Genomic DNA, 23,477 nt, shown 5'->3' on the forward strand with positions numbered 1-23,477 from the left:
AAATGCTAGCTATAAAATTAGCCAAACAAAAGGTGTTAACAGTGTGATTTTTTTTAATTACCATCCTGTTATTACCATCCTGTTTTTATCCTATAAAAAAAGAGGAAACAAGATATTTGCCAACTCTGTAATAAAAACGCAATTAAATAAAACGGTCCTGACAGCTTTTTTTTTGTTTTTATTGAAAGGGTTATTTTTTAAGTTTTTCCTTTTTTATTTTTTTACAGTAGGCAGTGCAATAACTGTGGCGAAATTCTGACTTTGGCGGAAACTATGGTCTCCGTGGTAACTTGGTGTTCAGTCAGTCAGTCGGGCAGGGCAGGAAAGGGTTAAAGAGTGGTTTCTTCTCATGCTGGTGCTCGCGTCTTTACTCTTTTTGTTCAGACTCCAGTGGCACGATAACGAACTCACTGACATCTGCTCAACGGATCTTCCTTGAGACTTGACACAAAAGAGGTAAATGAATTTCCCTTCCATCTAAAATGACAGTACAAATCGTAAAAAGGGTGATTTAATTTACTAATGGCGTGCCAAAAAGTGAATCATACTAGTTAATAAGATAGGCTACTGATGAACTTTGTACCTTATTCGCGCTTTCTTTCATTGTAAACTATGTCTGTGTAACTATTTAGGAGTGCGTTTTCTTCTTTGTGTATTGCTTTAAACCTCGCTGATGTGGCACTGGCAGCTTTCATCAATTTCACTGCGTTCCTGACTGTGAACAATCGCCAACAGCTGAATTTAACGCAATACCCTCAACACGCACATGCACTTCTCGTTCACACGTGAGGTTAGCCAATGCTTGCAGCTGTGGTTTTTAATGACGATTAGGCTTGTTGTGAAGTTAGGAAGCTGATAATAACCAACAAGTTGTCTACTTTGAAACAGTGAGCAGCGAGACAGCCTCGTTTTTAAAGAAGCTGCGCGTTCTAGTAGTTGGTACAGTATGGCAAGCCGTCTTAACATTTAATCTTTAATACAGACTAGTATCGAAGTTCATGCGACTAGTACTTATTCCATTTGACACTAGTATTTATTCATTAGCTACTAGTGGTAATTGAGTCGAAACATGTCAGACCACAATTCACAAGTTTTCTCTCTCAAGTAAACTATTAACTGTTTTGAACAGTTTGCAAGCAAAAAGTTGAAGAGACTCTCTCTAAGCAAGTTTGTAAAAACCATTAGGCCTATATTTATTTCCCCAATAACCCATATGGTTTAATGGCACATATATTTGTAGGTAACTCCTTATCATCTTCCTTGAGTACTGAGATTTGTCACTGCTAGGGCTACGCAAAATGCAAATCAAATATACACAACACTTGCCAGGCCTTCAGATCTTATATATTTAAGTAAAATACGTTTCTGATCTTGGGTTTAAATGTCTGAGCCATTAATGGGAGGGTTCACCCAAAAATGAACATTTAAATCCTCAAGTTGTTCCAAACCTGTATGAATTTCTTTCCTTTGCTGAACACAAAAGAAGATATTGTGAAGAATATGGGTAAACAAACAGTTGATGGACGCGATTGATTTCCAGTATGGAAAAAAAACAACTTTGGAAGACAAATCTCAGTACTCAAGGAGTTAACTACAAATATTTGTGCCATTAAACCGGATGTATTATTTTCAAGTAGTATATTGACATTAGGTAACCTGTTTAACAAGTTTCTCTTGAAACTGTTGATCTGACATGGCAGTACATGTCCTGAACGAGTCAGAAAAACATTAACATTTAATAAACATGCTCTGGTATTTTAGGGGCACTGGTTTGCTGTCAGAACGGTGACCGTTGCATGAAAACAATGAAAATGAAAAATGAAAACACAGATGTGAAAATGGGTCAGAATTGAGTTTGGGCTAAGTACTGGATGCTTCTTCAGGCCCATAAAAGGTTAAGAGCTGGCAGACCTCCCATGATGTGTCTTTGACTGGAATGAGCCCACTGAGAGAGAGAGAGAGAGCCAGGATACAGATGTTCCTCTTCTTTTACTTCGAATTTTCCTTGCTGGAAAACTCCTGCTCTTGGAGCCAGCTAAAAATGGGATGCCACTGTGTGTTTGAGAGTGGCCTTTGCCAAGACAGGCCCGCAGCAGAAAGTTAATAGGCAGCTCTTTTTCATGAGAGGAATTTAGGTTTGGGGGCTTCCTAAAAAAAGATTTAATGTGGAACAATATTTATTTTTGCAAACCAGTTGTAGCTTTGCTTGCATGTTCGTGCACACTGCATTTGAACATGTAGCGTTCAATAAAATGTCTTTCCAATTCTGATTTCTCGTAGGCTTAGTTATAAGGTGTTTAAAGTCAGCATCAATAGGAAGTTACTATACTCTTTTCTTCCCTGTTGTGACATATCTGAGTGAAACCGCTTCTCGAACAAGAAACACTGTAGGAAGGGACTTGATTTTGTTCATCTGTAATTGGTTGGATTGTTGTGTTTCGCTATTGCTGTGATCTCATGTAAGTGACAACGAACCCTGGTGCGGTTAATTTGAATAAGTGCGAACGCTGCTATCCGAACCCTGGTGCACACCAAACAAACGGACAAAGACCGCTGAAAAGATGGGCATCGGTCTGCTTCCAAACAAACTCTGATGGGATTCGAATGAAATATGAACGCAACACGGACCAAAGATGTAAACAAACCAAAAACAGGACATGATGCCACAAGATAGGACCCTAAAAAGGACCGAATGCTTAAGCACACCTGTTTTTTCTCGTCATAGTCGCGAAGTTGCCAATCACAGTTCGGTACAGGCGTCAGAAACACGTCTCCTCGCAGCAGATCTTCGTTTGTGTGTGTGTGTGTGTGTGAAGGAGGGATTCCTGCTGCTGTTTTGACTCCTTTACACATTTTATAAGCTTTTCATGAGTTCCCAGCTGGTCAAAATATTAGGGCTGTAACGAATTGACCAAAAATAAAAACCTCGATTAATTGAACATTTTACCTCGGATACGATTAATGAACGATTATTTTGCTTTTTAATTTTTTGTTGTTTTTTTTGTGGCTTTCCATTTTTTGCCCTAAGTTTTTTGAGTAAGTTCCTGAATTAGATTTTTACTGTAAATATTTTCTACTATTAAAGGTGGAAAAGTGCATTTCTTTGTGATTTTAAAATACTTGAAGGAAACGGTTCTCTTTCAGCAGTTATAGTCTATGGGGCAGATTTGTGTTTGTTGTACTTCAGATACAGATAAATTAGCACTATAGGCCTACATTACATTTATTTGAATGCATTAATGAGAGAGTGATTGTGTGTGTGAATTACTCATACCGTCTCTATTCTTTATTAAGCTGTGGTTTGTACTTCCCTCAAAGGTATTAAAATATATGCCTATAACGGTTGAGTTGAGTTTCAAAGCTACTTTAGTGACTTTACTTTAGTCACAGGACGGTTGACACTGCATTTCTGTGCTGCTCTCTGCGCGCGATCATCACGTGATGTGCGAGCTTCTGTCTGAGTGTTCGTTTGTCACAATATATCAGGCATTAGTTCAACATAATACACATCTGATGGTCTAAAATCGCTTTAATGTTCAAACTGGCAGGTCTTAAAACATACAAATGACAAAGCTTTGTGAGGACGCAGGTGAAAGATCTGCCTTCAGGGTGCGCGCGCGTTGTCAGAGACACGACACGGCTCTGCTCTCTGTGTCACTGAAAACAGCTGAGCACTGAACGGATATATTTTCCGTGTTGTTGTTTTTGAATAGTGCACGATCGCTTTAAATGTTCAAACTTGCAGGCCTTTAAACGCATTTACTTGACAAACTTTATGAGGACAAAAGTGAAAGCGATCTGGCTTCGGGGCTTGCGTGCGCCGTGTTTGTGTGTGTGTGTGGGGCAGCGCGTAGGCTATAAGAACGGCAATTAACTGACCTGTATAAACTGTGTAAAACATGCATTTACTATAGGGATTCTGGGCATCTATAAACAAAGATAACTGCTCCTGCATCGCTCTGTGTGCCTGCTAACTGCATTTGATGTGACTGACGGGGCAGGGTCACGTCACTAAAACCGAAATAACCGACATGGGAAAAATACGTCGGTTAGAAGGTCTGAAGGTCTGAATTTCGGTTTAGATTATTTTCCGAATAATCGTACAGCCCTACAAAATACCATCATATATAGCTATGCACATACAACAAGCGGACAGCATTGTTTTGGATGTTTGTTAAGCTCTGTAGCAAAATATATGTAATAAAAGTCGACCAATCAGGTTGTGAACGGATCCCTTTTACTTTTAGATTTGGTATCTTAAGGCTTGGTGTTAAGATGCCAATGTGGACACTAAGTGGACCAGACCAAACGAATCAATCGAACCGAAATTACAAGTGTAAACAAATCTTTAGTCTCACGTTCATCTGCCTCCACTTTTGAGCACAACAGCCGCATTTAAATATCCAGTCAACAACCGATCATGCATATCAATGTCAATAATTAATTGCGTTCAGATGTACATCACAATATGGAAGAAAAGATACGACTACTACGGTTTTACTGCTACTTTTAAATGAAAGTCCTATATTGCACAAATGGGTTTTCATACGGTGTTTAAAACCTCATTAGTGAACCACACTAAAGGCCAATTCACACCGCACCGACAAAAGCCAACAAACACCAACATGCTCGTCTGTTGGAGTTTGTTGGATTAGTATGATACCCCTGACGGTGTTTGTTGGCGTTGGTCGGGGTTTGTTTTCTCCCAACTCAACATGTTCAATCTGCGTTTGTTGGGTCGTGGAATGATTTTCCAACAAACGACAACAAACTCTAACCGTTGCCATGACGATGAGGCAAGTCCCTTGCAAAGACTGCGTGTAGCTCCTGGACGTGCTTAGTAAATTATCCTTGTAGGGAAAATGGCAGGTTTCTGGACAAATCAGAAGACAATTGACCTATCGGTAAGCCCCTCCCCTCTAATGCAGATGAGCCAATGGCAGTTGAGAATCAGTTGCACGGGGGCCGGAACTCGGACATCTTTAGGTTTCAGCTTCCAAATTAATCTCCCACCATATTTATTTTAAAATATTTTATATATCTTATTATACAGTATATAGACTTTATTGTGATTTTATCTTCTAATTTGTTTTTGTATACATTTTTTTTTTTTTTCCTCCTGTGAGTTTAAATATAAGTTTACGGTCTGTCTTACTAAGGACTTCAATCGGGGCGGGGTCCGCTACATTCTGTATCCAAAAACAATTTGGGATAAAAAAAAAAAAACTGACAGTTGTAAGACAGTTAGCAACTCCGTTTGCTTGTACAAGTTAGCAACAGTAACTAAGGGGGGTGGGGCTTACTGATAGGTCAATTCTAGACACTGGACAAAATTTGAGCGCCTTCACATAAGATCTAAGCAAGTAAGTTTTGTACTAGAGTGAAAGAAGTCCGCCTGCGAGTGGAGATATTCGTTAGATGGACATTTAACGGCATAGAAACGGGCTCAAATTAACCCTAAAACATGTCTGAAAGCTGCGGTCTTCTATTTTTATTGGTTAAAACGAATCTCGTGTTTTTCTGTGGGAGCTGGACCATTTCCGTGGGTGCTCGAGTTTGTTGGTGTCTGTTGGGGCAGTGTGAACATGACATTTATTTTTCATAAAATTCTAAATCCAACGGCCAACTTGTTTGTCTGTGCGGTGTTAATTGGCCATAACGGAGCAATCGATCCAGAGTTTGTTTTAATGGAACCAAACATGCCAAGTGAGAGCACACCCTAAAAGTGCATCAATGCAAAGTAGCATTATGGGCCAGAGATGTTCAACAGACTGCCCAAACCACTGAAACTGTGGGAGGCTGTGTTGTGAATATTTGCAGAGAATGATGTAGGATTACTAACATGTGTTGACAAATAGCACAGGAAATTTAGATAATTGTTTCCCCTTCTATGATCGTAATGCTTGTGATGTGGCTGTTGAAGACCCGGCTCTCATTTAGCTATGGCTCGACCGTCTTCTTGATGGAGGGGTGAGAGGGGGGCACTCATGGGTAACTGGGGCGTGAGACTGTTTCCCCTCTTAAGTGGAGCATTCACGCTGCCTCAATTATGGTTGCTATAGGAATGCCCTTAGAGTATAAAAGATGTTGGCTGGGGTGAAATCATAGGGTTATGCAAAAATAGTGTCTTGTGTGACCCAGAAGGGGCGAATTAGTACTTGGCTAGTAATTTGGGTCTTTGGGATCAGCCTAAATTACTAACTGTTTGAACTGTTTTTATGGTTGACATTTGAACTTGAGCGTATAAAGAAAGAAGACAGATCCTTTTGATGAAATCTGAGAGCTTTCTGTCTGACTACCACTTTGACGCTTCAAAACGTTCATAAAGAGATCATAAAACTAATCCATAAGAGTGGAGCGGTTTAGTCCAAATTTTCTGAAGAGACTTGATCGCTTTATATGATGAACAGAATTAATTTAGGCATTTATTCACATATAAACTTTGATCAGCCAACATAAACAGAAGCTCAACCGAACGTGAACACAAGAGCAAACTTCATTGGTTCTTGCTTTCGCTCAAATGTGCTGTGTAACACGAGAATGATCCTCATTGATTCTTAAGGAAGCTCAAATATGCTGCGTAACACGAGAATGAACCTCATTGGTTCTTGCTGAAGTTTAAACGTGCTGTGCAACACGAGAATGAACCTCATTGGTTCTTGAGGAAGCTCAAACGTGCTGCGTAACACAGAATGAACCTCATTGGTTCTTGAGGAAACTCAAACGTGCTGCGTAACACAGAATGAACCTCATTGGTTCTTGCACGTCAAGCGAACATGCTTGAGCTTCCATTTACCACAACTGGTGTGTGCGTTTATAAGTGAATAAAATCTGTTCATCTTCAGAAAATGTGGACTAAACCGCTCAATTGATATGGATTAGTTTTCAATCTCTTTATGAACTTTTTGAAGCGTCAAAGTGGTAGTTGTGTAGCTGTCAATAGAGGGACAGAAAGCTCAGATTTCATCAAAAAGATCTTCATTTGCGTTCTGAAAATGAACGAAATTCTAACGGGTTTGGAACGACATGAGGGTGAGTAATTAATGACAGAATAACATTTTAGGATGAACTATCCCTTTAAAAAGCTTGATTGAACTAAAGCCATAGCAAATATTGTTATTGTCCATAAAAAATATCCTGGATTACATTTCTGGTCATGTGATCAATAGTAAGTGTCTAACATCAGCAGTGTGAAGCTTGGTCGGGTGTGTTCAGATACCCCTTTGTGTTGTGCTAAAAATCCTAGGATAAGACGGCTTTTGTCTATTGTATGTAATGGGACAGCATGCCATCATCGTATTATGGAGGGGATGTTGTGATTGACCAGAGAAAGGGAGACATCAGCACAGTTACAGTGCAGCTGATAGTGAGTGACTGTAGAGATTAGTAAAGAACCTAGATGACAGGGTACCTCAGCTTCCAGATCGCAAAACCTTCCTGCAACTGAGGTCACTATAATCCTGAGAGAGATTGTAATGTACTTTGGCCTTTTAAATGGGATAGTTCTTGTGGCTGCGGGTTCTGATGGCTGCTGCAGTTTTGTGAATGCTTTTAACACATAGGATTTTTTGGGATAGGAAGCCAAATCATCTGAAACCTGATGAAACTTGCATCTGTTGCCATTTGTACTTCCCCTTCCAAATTTAGGATTGTTTTCTCCGGCTAAACTGCTGAAGGTTGAAGAATAAGAGAAAGTCAAATCTTGTGTAGTGCAGTAGTTTTAACTTTTGTCATGACCGTGAACATGTGGAAAGAGGGGGAAATACATCGGCTGTGTTGTTATTCCTCTGAACTCCCCTTTGTAAATTAATAAAATCGAGAAAAAGACTGCATTCAGTGCAGAAAAGTCCAGACTCTGGTTTATAGCTCCCTGGAGTACTTAGAAGAGATGAAGCCAAGTAAACTTGGCTCTCTGACTCTCTGGCTTCATATCCTGATATATTGCTTATTACTCTGGGTTACTGGATTTTGTGTGTGTTTGTGTGTGTGTGTGTGTGTGTAAGAGAAACTGTCCAAGTGAAAAATGAAAATCTCATGCACTCATGGTTGCATTTTGAATCCCCTCACAGAAATCTCACACTTTATTCCCAGGGTCTTCATAGAGAACTTTTGAAGAGAGTGCAAATATTTTTAAGAGCCATTTCGTATGCCCTTTAAATCATAAACCAGTCCATCTGAGCAATCTTAACATTTAAGTCAAGTCAACTTTATTTATATAGCGCTTTTAACAATGCAGATTGTTTCAAAGTAGCTTTACAGTGTTAAAGGGGCTATATGCGTTTTTCTGAAATTTAAACACGCGACTGACACCTGTGCCCAAAAAACAGAACTGCTCTCATTTTCTGCTCGCTCTCGCAGCGGTGGTGACGTCACATCCGCAGACAGCGCGGGAAAAGACGACCCGCCAGAAAATAGGAAAAATAGGATACAGGCTTATAGGTGCACCCACTGTGAGCGGACAAGGTGTCAGTATGCTCCTCAGGAGATGTTTGAGTCATAAATGGTAAAATAAAAAGGCTATTGTTACGTTTATTTTGGGGGAAAACGTTGCATATAGCCCCTTTAAACAGGAAAATAATGCAGCATAATTTTATTCAGCCGTCTAGCCGTTCTGGAGAAAACGGTGATGCCATCAGTTCATTTCAATTATCATAAAGTGACAGTGTGGGCTTTAGATCAGTAATTAGATCAGTAATTTAGTTTATATGGTTAATTTAGTTTAATAATTAGATTTATTTGGATATTTAGTTGAAAAATGTAGTGTCCTCAACTGAGCACGCCAAGCCAGAGGCAACAGTGGCAAGGAAACCAAAACCCCATCAGGTGACCTAATGGAGAAAAATAAACCTTGGGAGAAACCAGGCTCAGTCGGGGTGCCAGTTCTCCTCTGGTCAATCAACAAACAGCGTATGATTATTATTCTGACAACTTTACAGGTCAGAGGTCATAATAGATCGGAATATTCGAAGGATCGGAGGCAACACGCCGGAGACGGGTTTATTGAGGATGATATATCGATTTAAGTATTAATAAATTGTAATATTCTAACAAGCGGAGTCATCACGCCGGAGACGGATTTATTGAGGATGATATATCGATTTAAGTATTAATAAATTGTAATATTCTAACAAGCGGAGTCATCACGCCGGAGACGGATTTATTGAGGATGCCGTGTCGATGAGGCAATTCCAGGGAGCGTCTAATTGACACGGTCTCTGCAGACACTTCAGGGTCATGCGTTGGTCTTGTCTGGGCGCAGGTCCACCATCTGATCTGGATACGGCCCGGATCCGGCTGACTGCAGTAAGCCTCGGGATAAAACATAGAGACTATCATTAGCGTAGATGCCATTCTTCTGATGATGTAACGAGTACATCAGGTGTTATGGGAAGTGTTCCCGGTTCCGGCTGACCTAGTTAATGCAGCCTAACAATCATTTAATTGAAAAAGTGTTTTATGTGTATGCCATAGTAAAGAGATGTGTTTTTAGTCTAGTTTTAAACTGACAGAGTGTGTCTGCTTCCCGTACAATGTTAGGAAGACTGTTCCAGAGTTATGGTGCTAAATAGGAAACGGATCCACCGCCTGCAGTTGATTTGGATATTCTCTATATTTGGATATTCTGGCCAGAATTTTGAGAGCACAGTAGACGTGATGGAGTATAATGTGTTAAGAGCTCGCTCAAGTATTGGGGAGCTAAACCATTTAGTGCTTTGTAAGTAATAAGCAAAATTTTAAAATGTATGCAATGTTTAATAGGCAGCCAGTGCAGTGTTGACAGAACTGGGCTAATATGGTCATACTTCCTGGTTCTAGTAAGAACTCGAGCTGCTGTGTTTTGGACCAGCTGGAGTTTGTTTATTAAGCGAGCAGGGCAACCACCCAGTAGAGCATTACAATAATCTAACCTTAAGGTCATGAACGCATGAACTAACTGTTCAGCATTTTGCATTGAGAGCATGTGCCGTAATTTAGATATATTTTTAAGATGGTAGAATGCAGTTTTACAGATGCTAGAAACGTGGCTTTCAAACGAAAGATTGGCATCAAAGAGCACTCCCAGGTTCCTCACCGACGACGAGGACTTGACAGAGCAGCCATCAAGTGTTAGACAGTATTCTAGGTTACTACTTGTGGAGCTTTTTTGTCCAATAATTAAAAATTCAGTTTTTTCTGAATTGAGTTGCAGGAAATTACTGGTCATCCAATGTTTTATATCAGCTATGCATTCCGTTAATCTTGTGAATTGGTAAGTTTCTTCAGGGCGTGAAGAAATATAGAGCTGAGTATCGTCAGCATAACAATGAAAACTAATGCCATGCTTCCTAATGATATCTCCCAGTGGTAGCATGTACAGGGTGAAGAGCAGCAGTCCTAGCACTGAGCCCTGCGGTACTCCATACTGAACTTGTGATCGGTGTGACATCTCTTAATTTACTGCTACAAACTGATAACGGTCACATAGGTATGATTTAAACCATGACAAAGCAATTCCACTAATGCCTACATCATTTTCGAGTAGTAGTATCAAATGTCGATAGTATCAAATGCAGCGCTAAGATCGAGTAACACTAATAGAGAGATACAGCTACGATCGGATGATAAGAGTAAATCATTTGTAACTCTGATGAGAGCAGTCTCAGTACTATGATACGGTCTAAATCCTGACGGGAAATCCTCACAGATACCATTTCTTTCCAAAAAGGAACATAATTGTGAGACACTGCCTTCAGTAGTTTAAGTCAGTAGTTCTCAACTACAGTTGTTTCAGGAACTTGATTTTACGTTGTACATCAAGTGGCAACCCATCACAGAATCAAAATGATTTATTGTATATAGCCCTATTGGGACGGTAATTGTTTCTCGTGGGGTCATAAGGTATTTTCATCATTGACAGGGGCTAGTCTGTGATTTTATTGCCGTCCGAATCCAGAATGTCAGTGTTTTTCTCCCACCACCCACATAAAAATCCCATATACTGTTTTGACAAACACCAAGGTTGTGTGGTCATTTAATTGCCGTCCGAATCCACATCTGTGAGTTTTCAAGAATATATTTTCTATGTTGATACCACCAGTTGAGAATACATTATACTCCTGAGATCTATTTGTCCAAAAAGAAAAGTCTTTTGATAATTGTGTATTATCTTTGTTTGCTTTCACCAATACTAATTATACCTTTGCATGACTCTCTGACATGTGTCAGACACAAACAAGAAAACGTTGAAATATTTCCCCCACCAATGTGGGTTATTATTGTGACGTGATTCACTGGAACTTAATCAGAAACCCTACAAAGATATGGAAGGCTAATTTCTAAAGCGTTAGATTAATATCATTCATAAATGGAACCGAAACTCCCCATAACACTTGGACTAAAAACTATATTGCAGCTGTGATTTTATAAAACTGTTGTTTCCACTTTATATCAGCGAGAGATTACACCTGCAGACTATTTATTACCATGAAACTTATCTTTGTCATGTCCAAAACTGGTCTTAATCATCACTGGTGTTTTCATATCTCTGAGTTTTGATGACATTTCCTCTCTTTTACAGAGCTGCAGTCATGGGGAAAGGATGCGTTGCCGCCACCAAGTACTTCCTGTTCTTGTTCAACCTCCTCTTCTTTGTAAGTGTGCACACTCCTACACCTTTATTCTGTATCTCAGCAGGATCTCTGCCCTTGAGCTCCGCTCATTAGTCATGTGGCTCCCTGTCATTAGCTCTGGTCTTCAGGTCTACCATGAGGCTGAAACAGAGGTTACTATTGAGAGCGGAATATTGAAAATGGAGCCTTTTGGGAAATCTTGAAGAAAATGTAAATATTTAGAGAAGTTTCTAACCACTGATGCATATAAAAAACTTTTTTGCATAAACCTCAATTTATGTAAAAATGATTTTAAAAAGAAAAGGAAAAATAGACTGCTCAAATTATCATTATATGGCAGTTGTCATTAATAACAAAAATTGGTGGTGGAAAAAAAAAATTAGTAATGTGAAAACAGGCTCTATTTGACCCTATGAATCACCTGTAGTGGTCTGTGTTTTTTCACTAAACCAAACATTATTTGTAGCGCACCTCCCATCAAATTATCACAGAGCTTTGTTGCTTCTGATATGTCTCAAATCAAATTCTGTCCGTTTTATCAGGAAATTTAAACGATAAATGACGTTTTGACGCTCTTTAAAGGGGTAGTTCACCCGAAAATGAAAATTTGATGTTTATCTGCTTACCCCCAGGGCATCCAAGATATAGGTGACTTTGTTTCTTCAGTAGAACACAAATGACGATTTTTAACTCCAACCGTTGCAGTCTGTCAGTCGTATAATGCATGTGAATGGTAATAGAGGTCTACACGGAGCACTCGGGACCCGTACGGGTTCGGATCTATATTTTAAATGGTCAGCCGGGTCGGGTCCCGATCTGTTACTCCGGGTCTGTTTAACATTGTGTGTAATACCGGAGTCAGTCAGACTTGGAGAACACCTGGCCGTGATCACAGTCAGTCAGCACTGCTTGAGTGTTTTGTGTAACTTGCAAATTGTAAAATTAGGATAAGAAAAGTGTGAGCCGGGAAATAAGGTGAAAAAAAATAGCAATCTCTCTAGCTCTCTCTCTCAGCCACTAGAAGCAAAGCGGCCAGATTTAAAGCAAGCGCACGGGGGTAAGCAGATAAACAGCACATTTTCATTTTTGGGTGAGCTATCCCTTTAATGTGATGTGACAGATCGCTCAAGTCTTTTCTTCCACTTTAATACAAGTTATACTACAAAAAACATGCATGAACATCAAAAGGTATGTTGAAAGATACAGTACAACTTACCACAATGTGTCATGTCTCATGTACTCGCTTAATCAGCGTTTTAAGATGCCAATAAAACAGACAATTAACATTGCATTTACATCAGGAAAGTTATCCAGTGTTCAATTTATTGAGAGAGTATTTTGTGTTAATTATATATGCATGTTTGAAAACATTTGTCATGAAGACAAGTGTTTATAAAAACTATCTACAGATTTTATTTGAGTGCAAGATCAAATCAGAAATAAATAGCAGTTGAATATGATGTTATTGAATATAACAGTTTATGCTGTTTTGTTAAGTTTAACCTCTAATATTATAGTAATGTACCAAATGAGAGGGTTCTCTGTATAGCATTAGTTGGGAGAGACTTTTGTTTTCTTTCAAAAAATGTAACTGTATTGGTATCTGCAAATATCATTCAGAATAATCGGCTTTCGGATCAGAAATGTAGTATCGGTGCATCTCTAGTATTTATGCTTAAGTAGCAAGTGGATCAACTGTGAGTATGAGCTAAGCTTTCAGGATCTGAACGATAAGTATTCACTTAATTTGAGTTGAAACATGCTTTTTTATTTTCATGCTTTTTTAGAAATTTAAAAATATATATATTTGTGGAAATAATGTTTTGCCTCTGCCATGTGTGTGACATGTAAAAAAAAGTACTTTTTTAAAATATATTTTGCTTTTATTTATTTTTCTTTTCCATTTTTGCATTACATAACAAATAAAAATACGCTGCAGTGTGATATTTTGGAAATCCCTGCTAGGAAATCCTCAGTAAGGAAGCAGGGCTCTGATCTCTGTTGCGTTTCTACAACCTTCATCTAGACATGTTATAAAGGGTCAAAGGCTAATGAAAAGTGTGTGTCACTGGTTCTCCCTCCTGAAGGCCCTTTAATTGTACAGTAGCCTGGTGTTTTACTGCTTCCCTCTCCACAGTTGCTTAGAGGACAACCCTCAGTGTTAGAAGCCACAGACGCCAGACTGATACAGGGGAACTGCCCCCTGACAAGAGGAAATTAAACTTCTCTGATCCAGTTCATTTAGAGGACACCTTGGATCCATTAGTTTTGAACTTTGTGGCCGGAATGCATGAGAACTCAATTCTGTGGAGAATTGCTGTCTCTCTTTAGCAAATCTTAATGGCAGCACAGTTTTATCATCCTTGAGGAACCAAACAGGTCCAGAATGAGACAAACACTCATGCAACATGTTCGTTGTGTTTGTTCATGCCTGTTTCTTTTGCCCTTTAGATTTTTGGAGCTGTAATCATGGGCTTTGGACTGTGGGTCATGCTGGATAATCAGAGTTTCATCATGGTTTTGCGTAAGTACAAAAACAGTAACATAATTTCCTGTTCTGATGTATGTAACAGTGTCCCTGTTAGTATATGTTATTAAAACCGGCTACAACTATTATTTGTTATTTGATATTGGTCAGAAATTGAAAGTTCAGGATTTGTGATGGTAGCACAAATGCTTACTCAAAAACTGAGAAAACATTTGTGAAAAAAATGCTTTAAAAATGTGGGTTTGGATATTTTTAGGATCAGTTTTGGCTCAGTAAGGTGTTTTTATACTTTTTTTTTCAGCAAGGATGCATTAATTTAATCAAAAGTGACAACATTGATAATAAATGTTTCTTGAGCAGCAAAACCCCATATTAGAATGATTTCTGAAGGATCATGTGACACTGAAAGATTGAAATAATGATGCTGAAAATGCAGCTTTGCAATCATAGGAAAAAATGCATATTCAAATATATTCAAATATTTTTAATTCTAGTAATATTTCATAATATTGCTGTTTTTACTGTATTTTTGATCCAATAAATGCAGCTTTCTGTCAAAAACATTTAAAAAATCTTATCAACCCTTTGAATTGGTGTGTATTGGCTATGTGTCTCTTCTCTTTTTATGTCCTGATAGAAAGTTAACCGTATTCATTGAGTCAGAGCATTAATGTTGCTGGTTATACATTTTTCTGTCTTCACTCTTGAGTTCAAACTGGTGTTTATTTGATGTACATGGGAATGCACAGTACACGCAGCTGTTATATGTGCGCTTGGCATGGGGAGTTTTAATTTTTTTGCCATTAACCAAGTTTTTCCATAAACCCCCTCCCACACTGTACTCTCTGTGTTTATTCACGCACACATGCGGCCACACAGATGTTAAGTAAACCATCTGATGCTCACTTAAACAGAGAGCGAAAGTTTGCGAAATAAGGGAAGAGAGATATTAAATATTAAATGAACGAGATCCAAAAGCCGAACCGAGATCAAACGTACTTGATTTGTGGTGAATCAAACTCATACCCATACTGCCTCTGTCTGGACAGCCAAAGCCATGAAGACCCCGTACTGAAAGAGAGTGGAACGTGAAAACGAGGGTGGAAATCTAGCATAAATCTCCTTGATTTGTTATTAATGCTTCCAAACTCTTCAGCACTGATTTAGCATTGAACAAAACTTTTAAAGGGAACATTCAGAAAATTCTGTCATCATTTACTCACATGCCATTCCAAACCTACATGTCTGTCTTTCCTCTGTGGATCAGAGTTGTCAATTTTTTGGAAAGGCAGAGCCAAATGGGTGGAGTTGACACAGCTCCTCCTCTCTGGGTGTAATGGGTGGAGCTTGACGTCCAGTTCCCCCTCTCTAGGTGTAATGGATGGGGCCACACCCTAATCTTACCCTATCCCCTATCCCCTATCCCTGAACCTAATAAGGTTAAGCTCCACCCATTACGTCCAGATTAGGGGAGCTGGACGTCATTTGGCTCTGCAGTGAGCACTACTTGTTTTTTTGTGTCGAAACAATGAAAGTCAATGGGCACCTGTTTGGTTACCAAGATTCATTAAAATATCTTCCACATGTCCACATTAGAAAGAAAGAATGATGTGATGGTGAGTAAATAACACACTGTAAACCCAAATAAGTTGGCAAAACTCAAACTTTAAATTTATTAACTTAAATTTCATAACTGATTGCCTCAATTTTTTTATGCAAACAGAACTTGTATTCTATTTTGTACTCGTACATTGTAGGGCTGCCACTAACGACTATTTTTATGTCGATTAATCTATCGACTAATTTATCGATTAATCTATCGACTAATTTATCACAATTTTCAACAAGTTTACTTTAAAAAATTGCATCGTTGGCCTTCAGTAGTGTACCCTAGACAAAATGTAAAACTAAAAGAGTAAAAATGTAAAAAGGCACAAATTTGTAAACCAACATAACAAAAAAAAAAGAGAATCTCAGCAAAGACTTTTTATATAGAATAGTCTTGTCACGATACCAAAATTAAGACTTCGATACAATACCAGACTAAAATACCTCAATACCGATACTGAATCAATACCATGGCAAAAAACTGTAATAATATGTAATAATATGACAGAACTTACTATTCATTGTTTTATCATTGTTTTAGGGTTAAAAACCCTAAATACTCACTTGGCCGGCATGTTCCGGCCCTGCTTCACACAGAATATCAGGTCCGGCTCCTTAAAGGGTTAGTTCACCCAAAAATGAAAATTCTGTCATTAATGACTTGCCCTCATGTCGTTCGACACCCGTCAGACCTCCGTTCATCTTCAGAACAGAAATGAAGATATTTTAGTTGAAATCTGATGGCTCTGAAAGGCCTCCATTGGCTCAATGGCACGTTACACTTTCAAGACCCTTAAAAGGTACTAAAGACGTCGTTACAAAGTCCATCTCACTACTGTGGTTCTAAAATAACTTTATGAATCGGCGACAATAGTTTTTGTGCACAAAAAAACCCTAAATAACGACTTATATAGTGATGACGATTTCAAAACACGGCCTCATGAAGCTTCGAAACGTTATGAATCAGTGAGCCGAATGATGATTCGGCTCGCGTGTCAAACCGCCAAACTGCTGAAATTTGGCGATTCAAACTGCTGAATCGACTCACTGATTCATAACGCTTCGAAGCTTCATGAGGCCGTGTTTTGAAATCGTCATCACTATGTAAGTCGTTATTTAGGGTTTTTTTGCGCACAAAAACTATTGTCGCCGATTCATAAAGTTATTTTAGAACCACTGTAGTGAGATGGACTTTGTAACAACGTCTTTAGTACATTTTAAGGGTCTTGAGAGTGTAACGTGCCATTGAGCCAATGGGGTACTTTCAGAGCCATCAGATTTCATCAGATCCTAACCCCCCCCCCCCAAAAAAAAAAACCCAACATAACAGAAACTCTTCTGAACTAGCATAGCAAATATTAAACTCCAAATTAACATTAATCTTGCACAAAAAAACATAACCCCTAATTTTAGCATTTACTCTCCCTTTTTAAGTGTCATAGCAAAGCATGCTGGGAAATGGAAATCCCAGCTCAGTTTCAGTTAAATTTAAGTTTGTCTAAAAGTTTATGTAACTCAAAACAATGAAACAATGCAGATTACTTAAAATGTGTCAGTTTTGAGAGAAAAGAAAAAGAAAGTTCTAAATACTCATAAAAGTTGAACTAATTTGAGTTGGCTCTACTCAAACCAATTAATTATTTTGTGTTCGGGTTGACAGTGCAGAATTAAAATGTTTGGGTGAACTATCCCTTTAAGCTAAAAGTTTTTTTTTTTTCTTCACACCATTGCTAAAGAACTTATTTTCAGAATTTACTGAAGTACAGTGTTTGAAAATAGGCATTCAAATTAAATATTTTCATAAGACCAAGCCAAATTCCCTCAGTCAAGATGATTAGAGAAGATTGAGGTTTAGAGAAGTCTTTATATAGCACATGCTCGGTTAAACAAATTACTGCAGGGGTATATTTATATGAAGCTGACAAGCTCCAAAATTGTTTGCCAAGCTGGTCACACCGCCATTCTTTCCACTCACTTTGTCTGTTCCAGTGTCTCCAAATATCAGTACTGGAGTCTCTGTTATCGTGACCATTTTTGGAAACATTGTTTTTCTAATTCCGCTGTTCCTCTGGAGATAGCAGGGAATATCTTAGGATATCCTTATACTTCGGGTCCCTCAACTCCAACCTTGCCTTTTTGCTAACACATGGTCCATTAGTCCTCTGTTTTACTGTAAGGGTCCATTAGTGGTCACTCCCACACTGCGCTGCACGAGGAGTTTGTTTGTTGACTTTGTTAGTCTGTGGTTTAGGGCCCTATTGAGCACGAGAATAACGGGAAGGTGTGTTCTCTGATCTCTGTGGTATTTTCTTCCCTTCCTCCCAGGTTGTTTTTTTATAGACTTCCACACAACTGCATGGCTATAAAGTCTAAGGGAGTCTTGGGAATTTTATCATTATCTATATTGTTGCAATCTCATCTCTATTGTTCACATAAAGGTTTACTTCCTTTTCAAGTAGCCCATTAATTTGTGCAATGAAGTTAAACAGCAATAGTATAACTCAATACCTAGAACATGTTACTAGTCAATGTTTGGTTGTTTGAAGCCTCAGAGGCTGGTACTAGGGCTGCTCGATTATGGAAAAAATCATAATCACGATTATTTTGGTCAATATTGAAATCACGATTATGTAACACGATTATTTCACATGACTTTGGGAATGTGTTGTATTTATTAAAAATACACCTTTCAACAATTCAATTGAAATTGTAACATTTGTTGTACTTTTTGAACTATTAAAATAAATAATATAACATATATTCAAATCAAAGTATAAAAGTATTCATGTAAAAATGATAATCACAAATAAATAAGATCAACAATATGGTTCGGCTAGATATGCTTTTCAGGTACGTCTAACCTTAGTTTTCAGGTACAGAAATGTCTCAAATGTAAAATAACATTGCATATTTGAGTGCATAAATTAAAGATGAATCCTATTAAACTTACAAAAGCTATTCAATCCGGATCGGATATGCGTCGTCTTTATCGACTGTATAAAGTTTACTTAAGGCATATACAGACTATGTCTGCTAGGATACTCATCAAGATGGACATGTTGACATACGTTTTGTGTGAGTTTGTCCGTTCAAGAGCAAGACTTGAAAGAGAACTCAGTATTTGCGCGCTGAGAGATGTGTGCGCGCTCCCGGATGAACGCACAGAGATACAATTCCTCACAGCGCGCGCGGCTTCTCATTCGCGTCTTCTGGCACTAAACCCGGGTGATGACGGGCAAAACGACTGGTCATATTCAAACATACGGCAGCACTCGCATGCATTGAACAAAGTTTACAAAGAGAGAATTATTTGAAAAATATGAGGGGAAAAAAGGACGTTTACACGGCACCCCTGCTCTCGTCAATTTTTGTTTCTTTATTAGATTGTCATAGGTCACACTGTTTAATTTTCAAGTGGTTAAACAAATTCGTGATGTTCCCTTGCGTTGCAGCCACTACCATGTAGCAAATCTTGCACGTAGCATGTTTCTGCTCGTCGTCTGATTCCTCAAAGCCAAACTGTTCCCAGACAACGGAGTTGGTTTTGCCTTTTTTGCTCACCAAACGCTGCTGTAACTGCCCTCCTTCTGCCATCTTTACTCGCGCAGAGTTTTTAAATTCCAGCGGATGATATGCACACGAGACTCCCGATCTGAGAAAGTTTGTGGCTTCGGGAGGGGCGGATGAGCGCATGCGCGTTTCATTCAGAACGCAAGGCAAAATAATCGTTTTTTCTCGATTGTACTATTTTGGTGATCGTTGGGAGGCAAAATCGAAATCGAAATCGAAATTCGATTAATTGCACAGCCCTAGCTGGTACGTACATTTTCAACTGTGTGCAGGGTCCTAAAGTTGTACATGTTTGGGTGTGTTTACATTTGTAGTTTGTTCATCTTGGTTCTTTTGGTCCGGACAATTTTTTTATACATTTAGTCTTGTTTGCATAGCAATCATTCATTGTCTTTTTTTAACATTGAACCTAAATGCCGGTACACACCAAGCCGATAGTTTGCCGTTGGGCAGTGTCGGGATGTTTTTGAGTGTTGTTCGTCTTAATTTTACTGGTGTGCTCCACACAGTTAGCTCTAGTCAGATGGCGTCTGGGTTTTTTGGGCCGATTCAGTTTGTTGAATCGCCCAGTGAGAGAGAGAACTCTAATTGGCTGTTCAGTTTAACGAACAAGTCAGTGCACAAAAGTGATGAAAGCGAGTAAAGAAGTAAAGACAGAACGCTGTTATAATTTTACATCATCTTACCTGGAACATTCGAATGCACAAATATTTTTATAATGACATGAGCCGACTTGAATGAAGAAAGTGATCAGTGTGATTGATATTTAAAATGCTAAGCAAGCGCTGCTTTGTTTTGGGTTTGTATATCTGCAGTCCTAGTATCGGTTTCCATTTTTGAGTGATGGAAATGGACTATTGATACCTGCTGATATAGACGGATATTAACTTGCACACAGGAGCAGAATACACATGCTAGTTGACAGTCACCTTTAGTCCTTTAGATGTGATCAAGCGCTGCTTTTTGGCCGAGACGCAGCCGACGAGAGGCGACAACACAGTCAGCTTTCGTTGCTGCTAGTTCTTTGACGTCAGCTTGGTGTGTCCCTGCTTAAAGATATCAAAGCAAATGGCATAAGGATAAGTTCACAGCCTCATTGGACCGCTTTTATGACGTATACTTTGCAAAAGAACTTACCGAACATTCAAAACAATGCTGTGCGTAAATGCAAATGCAAGCCAAAATTGTACTTGTAAGGCGTTTTGGTGCTTTGAAAAATTATCTTGCGTCCGTTTTTCTTTTCTCTATCATTTTATCTGGCCAACAACGCAAAGCAAAAGTTGTTTATATATTCGTTATCATAGGTTCACCACATGGTAATATAATTATTAAAGGTCCCGTTCTTCGTGTTTTTTTGAAGCTTTGATTGTGTTTACAGTGTGCAATATAACATGTGTTCATGTTTCGCGTGTAAAAAAACACAGTATTTTTCACACAATGTACTTATCTGTGTACCGCTGTTTCCACTGTCCTAAAAACGGCTGGTGATTTCCTTGTGCTATGAAGTCCCTCCTTCAGAAATACGTAACGAGTTCTGATTGTGCAAGCGCTTACCGTGTTGTAATTCGACCGCAGCTTAGCGCACGTGCCAGCAGTTCCTGTGTTATGATTCGACAGCAGCTTAGCGCACGTTGGAAAGGTCACGCCTCTTAACGGAGAGATGTATGCGTTCAATAATCTCTACAGCGTCCCTGGGAAAGCCAAACAAAGGTGATTTGACTCCTGGATGAAAATAACAGCGTCTCGACGACATGGCGATAAACACACTCAACGCAACAGTTCCTTTTCTCCACGCGACACGTCCGCTTCTCCACGTGGGACAGCAACAAGACCGCGCCCCCTTTTTCGCGTTTCTTTGTGGGCGGAGGTTAGTCTGTTCTACTGCTCTACTGACGTAATTAAAGAAGGAAGTACCAGGATGTAGTCCAAGCCAGCCGTTCGCTGTAGGCTTTGAAAGGGAACTTCTGTTAAATAAAATATCTCGCTTGGCATTGAACTTTGAGCTTTATAATTTTACAGGTATTATTTATGCTCTAACAGCAACATTACACACTAACTAAAGTTTGAACAATGGGATCATGCGGAATGGGACCTTTAAATTATCTTGCTTCCACATAGTTTTGAGCAAAACCCAACACAGTGGTAGATCTAAAAAATTAGCCTAATATCAGTTCACACATAGGCTTATCGCCGTGTTAAATGTAGTGGGTGACCTTACAACAAGCTACCAAACAACAAGCGTTAAAGTATCGGACTTACGGAAAAATACACCGGTTATCATTTTTTTTGTATTAAAGCTGCACTATGTAACTTCCGTCCACTAGAGGTCGCCTTTTGAAAACAGGCGTAGTTTGATGATGGCACGTTTGAGCGCAGAATCTTGGGACGTGGTCTTCACCTCACAGCCGGTGGAAAAGGGATAGGACTCGGGCAGAAATCATGTTAATGGATGCGATTATTAACGTTACTGTAGTATAAAGCAGAAGCAGGAGCGATTGTTAATAAGATGAACGCAACACAAGCCTCGCGAGCAGCGGGACTGTTATTATGACATAGTGGCATTTCCGCTTTTCCGGTCATGAGTATGAGGTAACACGGCTCTGTTTTTCATATTAGATACATCTGAGTGTGTTGAAAATTATGACGTTACTCTGTGCGTTCTCTCGCCAGATGCTATGACACTTGTTCACACTGCAGTGAGAGTAAAGTGTTTCTGCAAAATAAACCGAGGGAACGCAGATATGACGCCATTGACAGGCGACTCCCTCACATGTCCCGGTTCCTTGGTTAAAATAGCCTTTTCTCACGATTTACAAATAGTTGGAAACATTTGGGATATTGTAAGTACTCAACTGAACAAAGTATATAACACTGTCATTGTGGTTTTTGGAAATTTTACTGGAAATGTTTTACATAGTGCACCTTTTAAAGAGAAAATAATCACTTCATCCGATGTTTAAAGTGAATAAAATAGCCTTAACAGCCTAAAGTTACTACTACTGAAGAACTTTGTTCTCTCCCACCGGACTTGTGTGTGTAGGTGAGGTGCGTGGTGGACCAAATCACTGAGGCAAGAGAGGGGGGACTCGAAATCTTTCTAAACTTAAAATGCATTTCTTTGCCCCGTTTGCTTTATTGTTTTACTACTTACACAATAATTTTAAGTATATATCATTATATTATTTACAAAACACAATGTGGTTTTTAATTATATATTTTTTTAAGGGGGGGACAACCCTCAGATGGGGTCCTTTTTATTTTATTTGTTGTATTTTACTTTCATAGCAAGTAAATTTGCATTTAAGATAATTTTTCCAGTGGAAACCTCAGCTGGGATTTCCGCCGATGTACAGGGGTGTTTGCCATAATATCTTGATAACATCACAGAAACTATGAGCAAGCACACACTGAGGTCGTGGAAACTTCAAATTTACCCTCACACAGATGTTATGTGCTAGACAGGATGCATGTGTTTAGAAATGTGACACAGAATTCTTGCTTGAGTTGAGAGGTAATCTACGGACCATTTATTATTCCCAGTTTATAAAACAAAATAGTTATGTCACAAATGTGATGTCACGGTTTTGCTTTTTAAGGTCATACAAGGGCAACACAACCTCATAGTTGCGCGGGTTGCCAGATAGATGGCGCGCAACATCAAGCTTTTTAGGTCGGGAGGGACCTAAAGTTTGTTTTCTGGCTGTTTTCTGGCTGCAATATTCTGTGCTTTCAACCAACTGGTTTGGGACATAACTTGATTTTGAGGTCAAGGTTCGGTACTGGTTCGGTACAGCCGAGGAGAGAAAACTAAATAATATTTTTTTTATTTTTTATTTATTTAAGTGGTTTACTGAACAAATTGTCTCTGTCCTTAAACTAATTAAATTATAACTTAAAGTTTCTTAAATATAAAAAAAAATGTATCTCTGCTAATGCTGTAAATTAATTACTAAACTATATAGGGAGCCCTTACTTGCACATTACTATAATATAACCACAGAAACCAAAATAGCCTAATTTCAGTAGCTATTTATTAAGTTTTTACTCCAATTCGTTGTTATGCATCATTTTCATGACAGATTCATTTAAACATACATTAAATAATCAAGACATCATTAACAGGTTAAGTAGAATATAATGAGCATATAGGCTAATACTGTATAGTGCATATATTTAGTGTAAGAGTTAATCTCTCTAGTGAA

General features: G+C 38.8%; 1 protein-coding gene across 1 annotated transcript in view; it reads left to right on the top strand.

Moving 5' to 3' along the window:
- Positions 1-299: 299 nt before the first annotated feature.
- Positions 300-23,477, top strand: part of cd82b (CD82 molecule b) — a 39,716-nt gene continuing 16,538 nt past the window's right edge. The window contains exons 1-3 of the mRNA XM_079825027.1: positions 300-456; positions 11,558-11,630; positions 14,061-14,133. Of these exons, the coding sequence (XP_079681153.1) occupies positions 11,568-11,630; positions 14,061-14,133 (136 nt within the window). The 5' untranslated portion in view covers positions 300-456; positions 11,558-11,567. The remainder of the gene's footprint in view (positions 457-11,557; positions 11,631-14,060; positions 14,134-23,477) is intronic.

Source organism: Gobio gobio (assembly GCF_949357685.1).
Source record: "Gobio gobio genome assembly, chromosome: 9".
In the NCBI taxonomy this organism is placed as follows: domain Eukaryota; kingdom Metazoa; phylum Chordata; class Actinopteri; order Cypriniformes; family Gobionidae; genus Gobio; species Gobio gobio.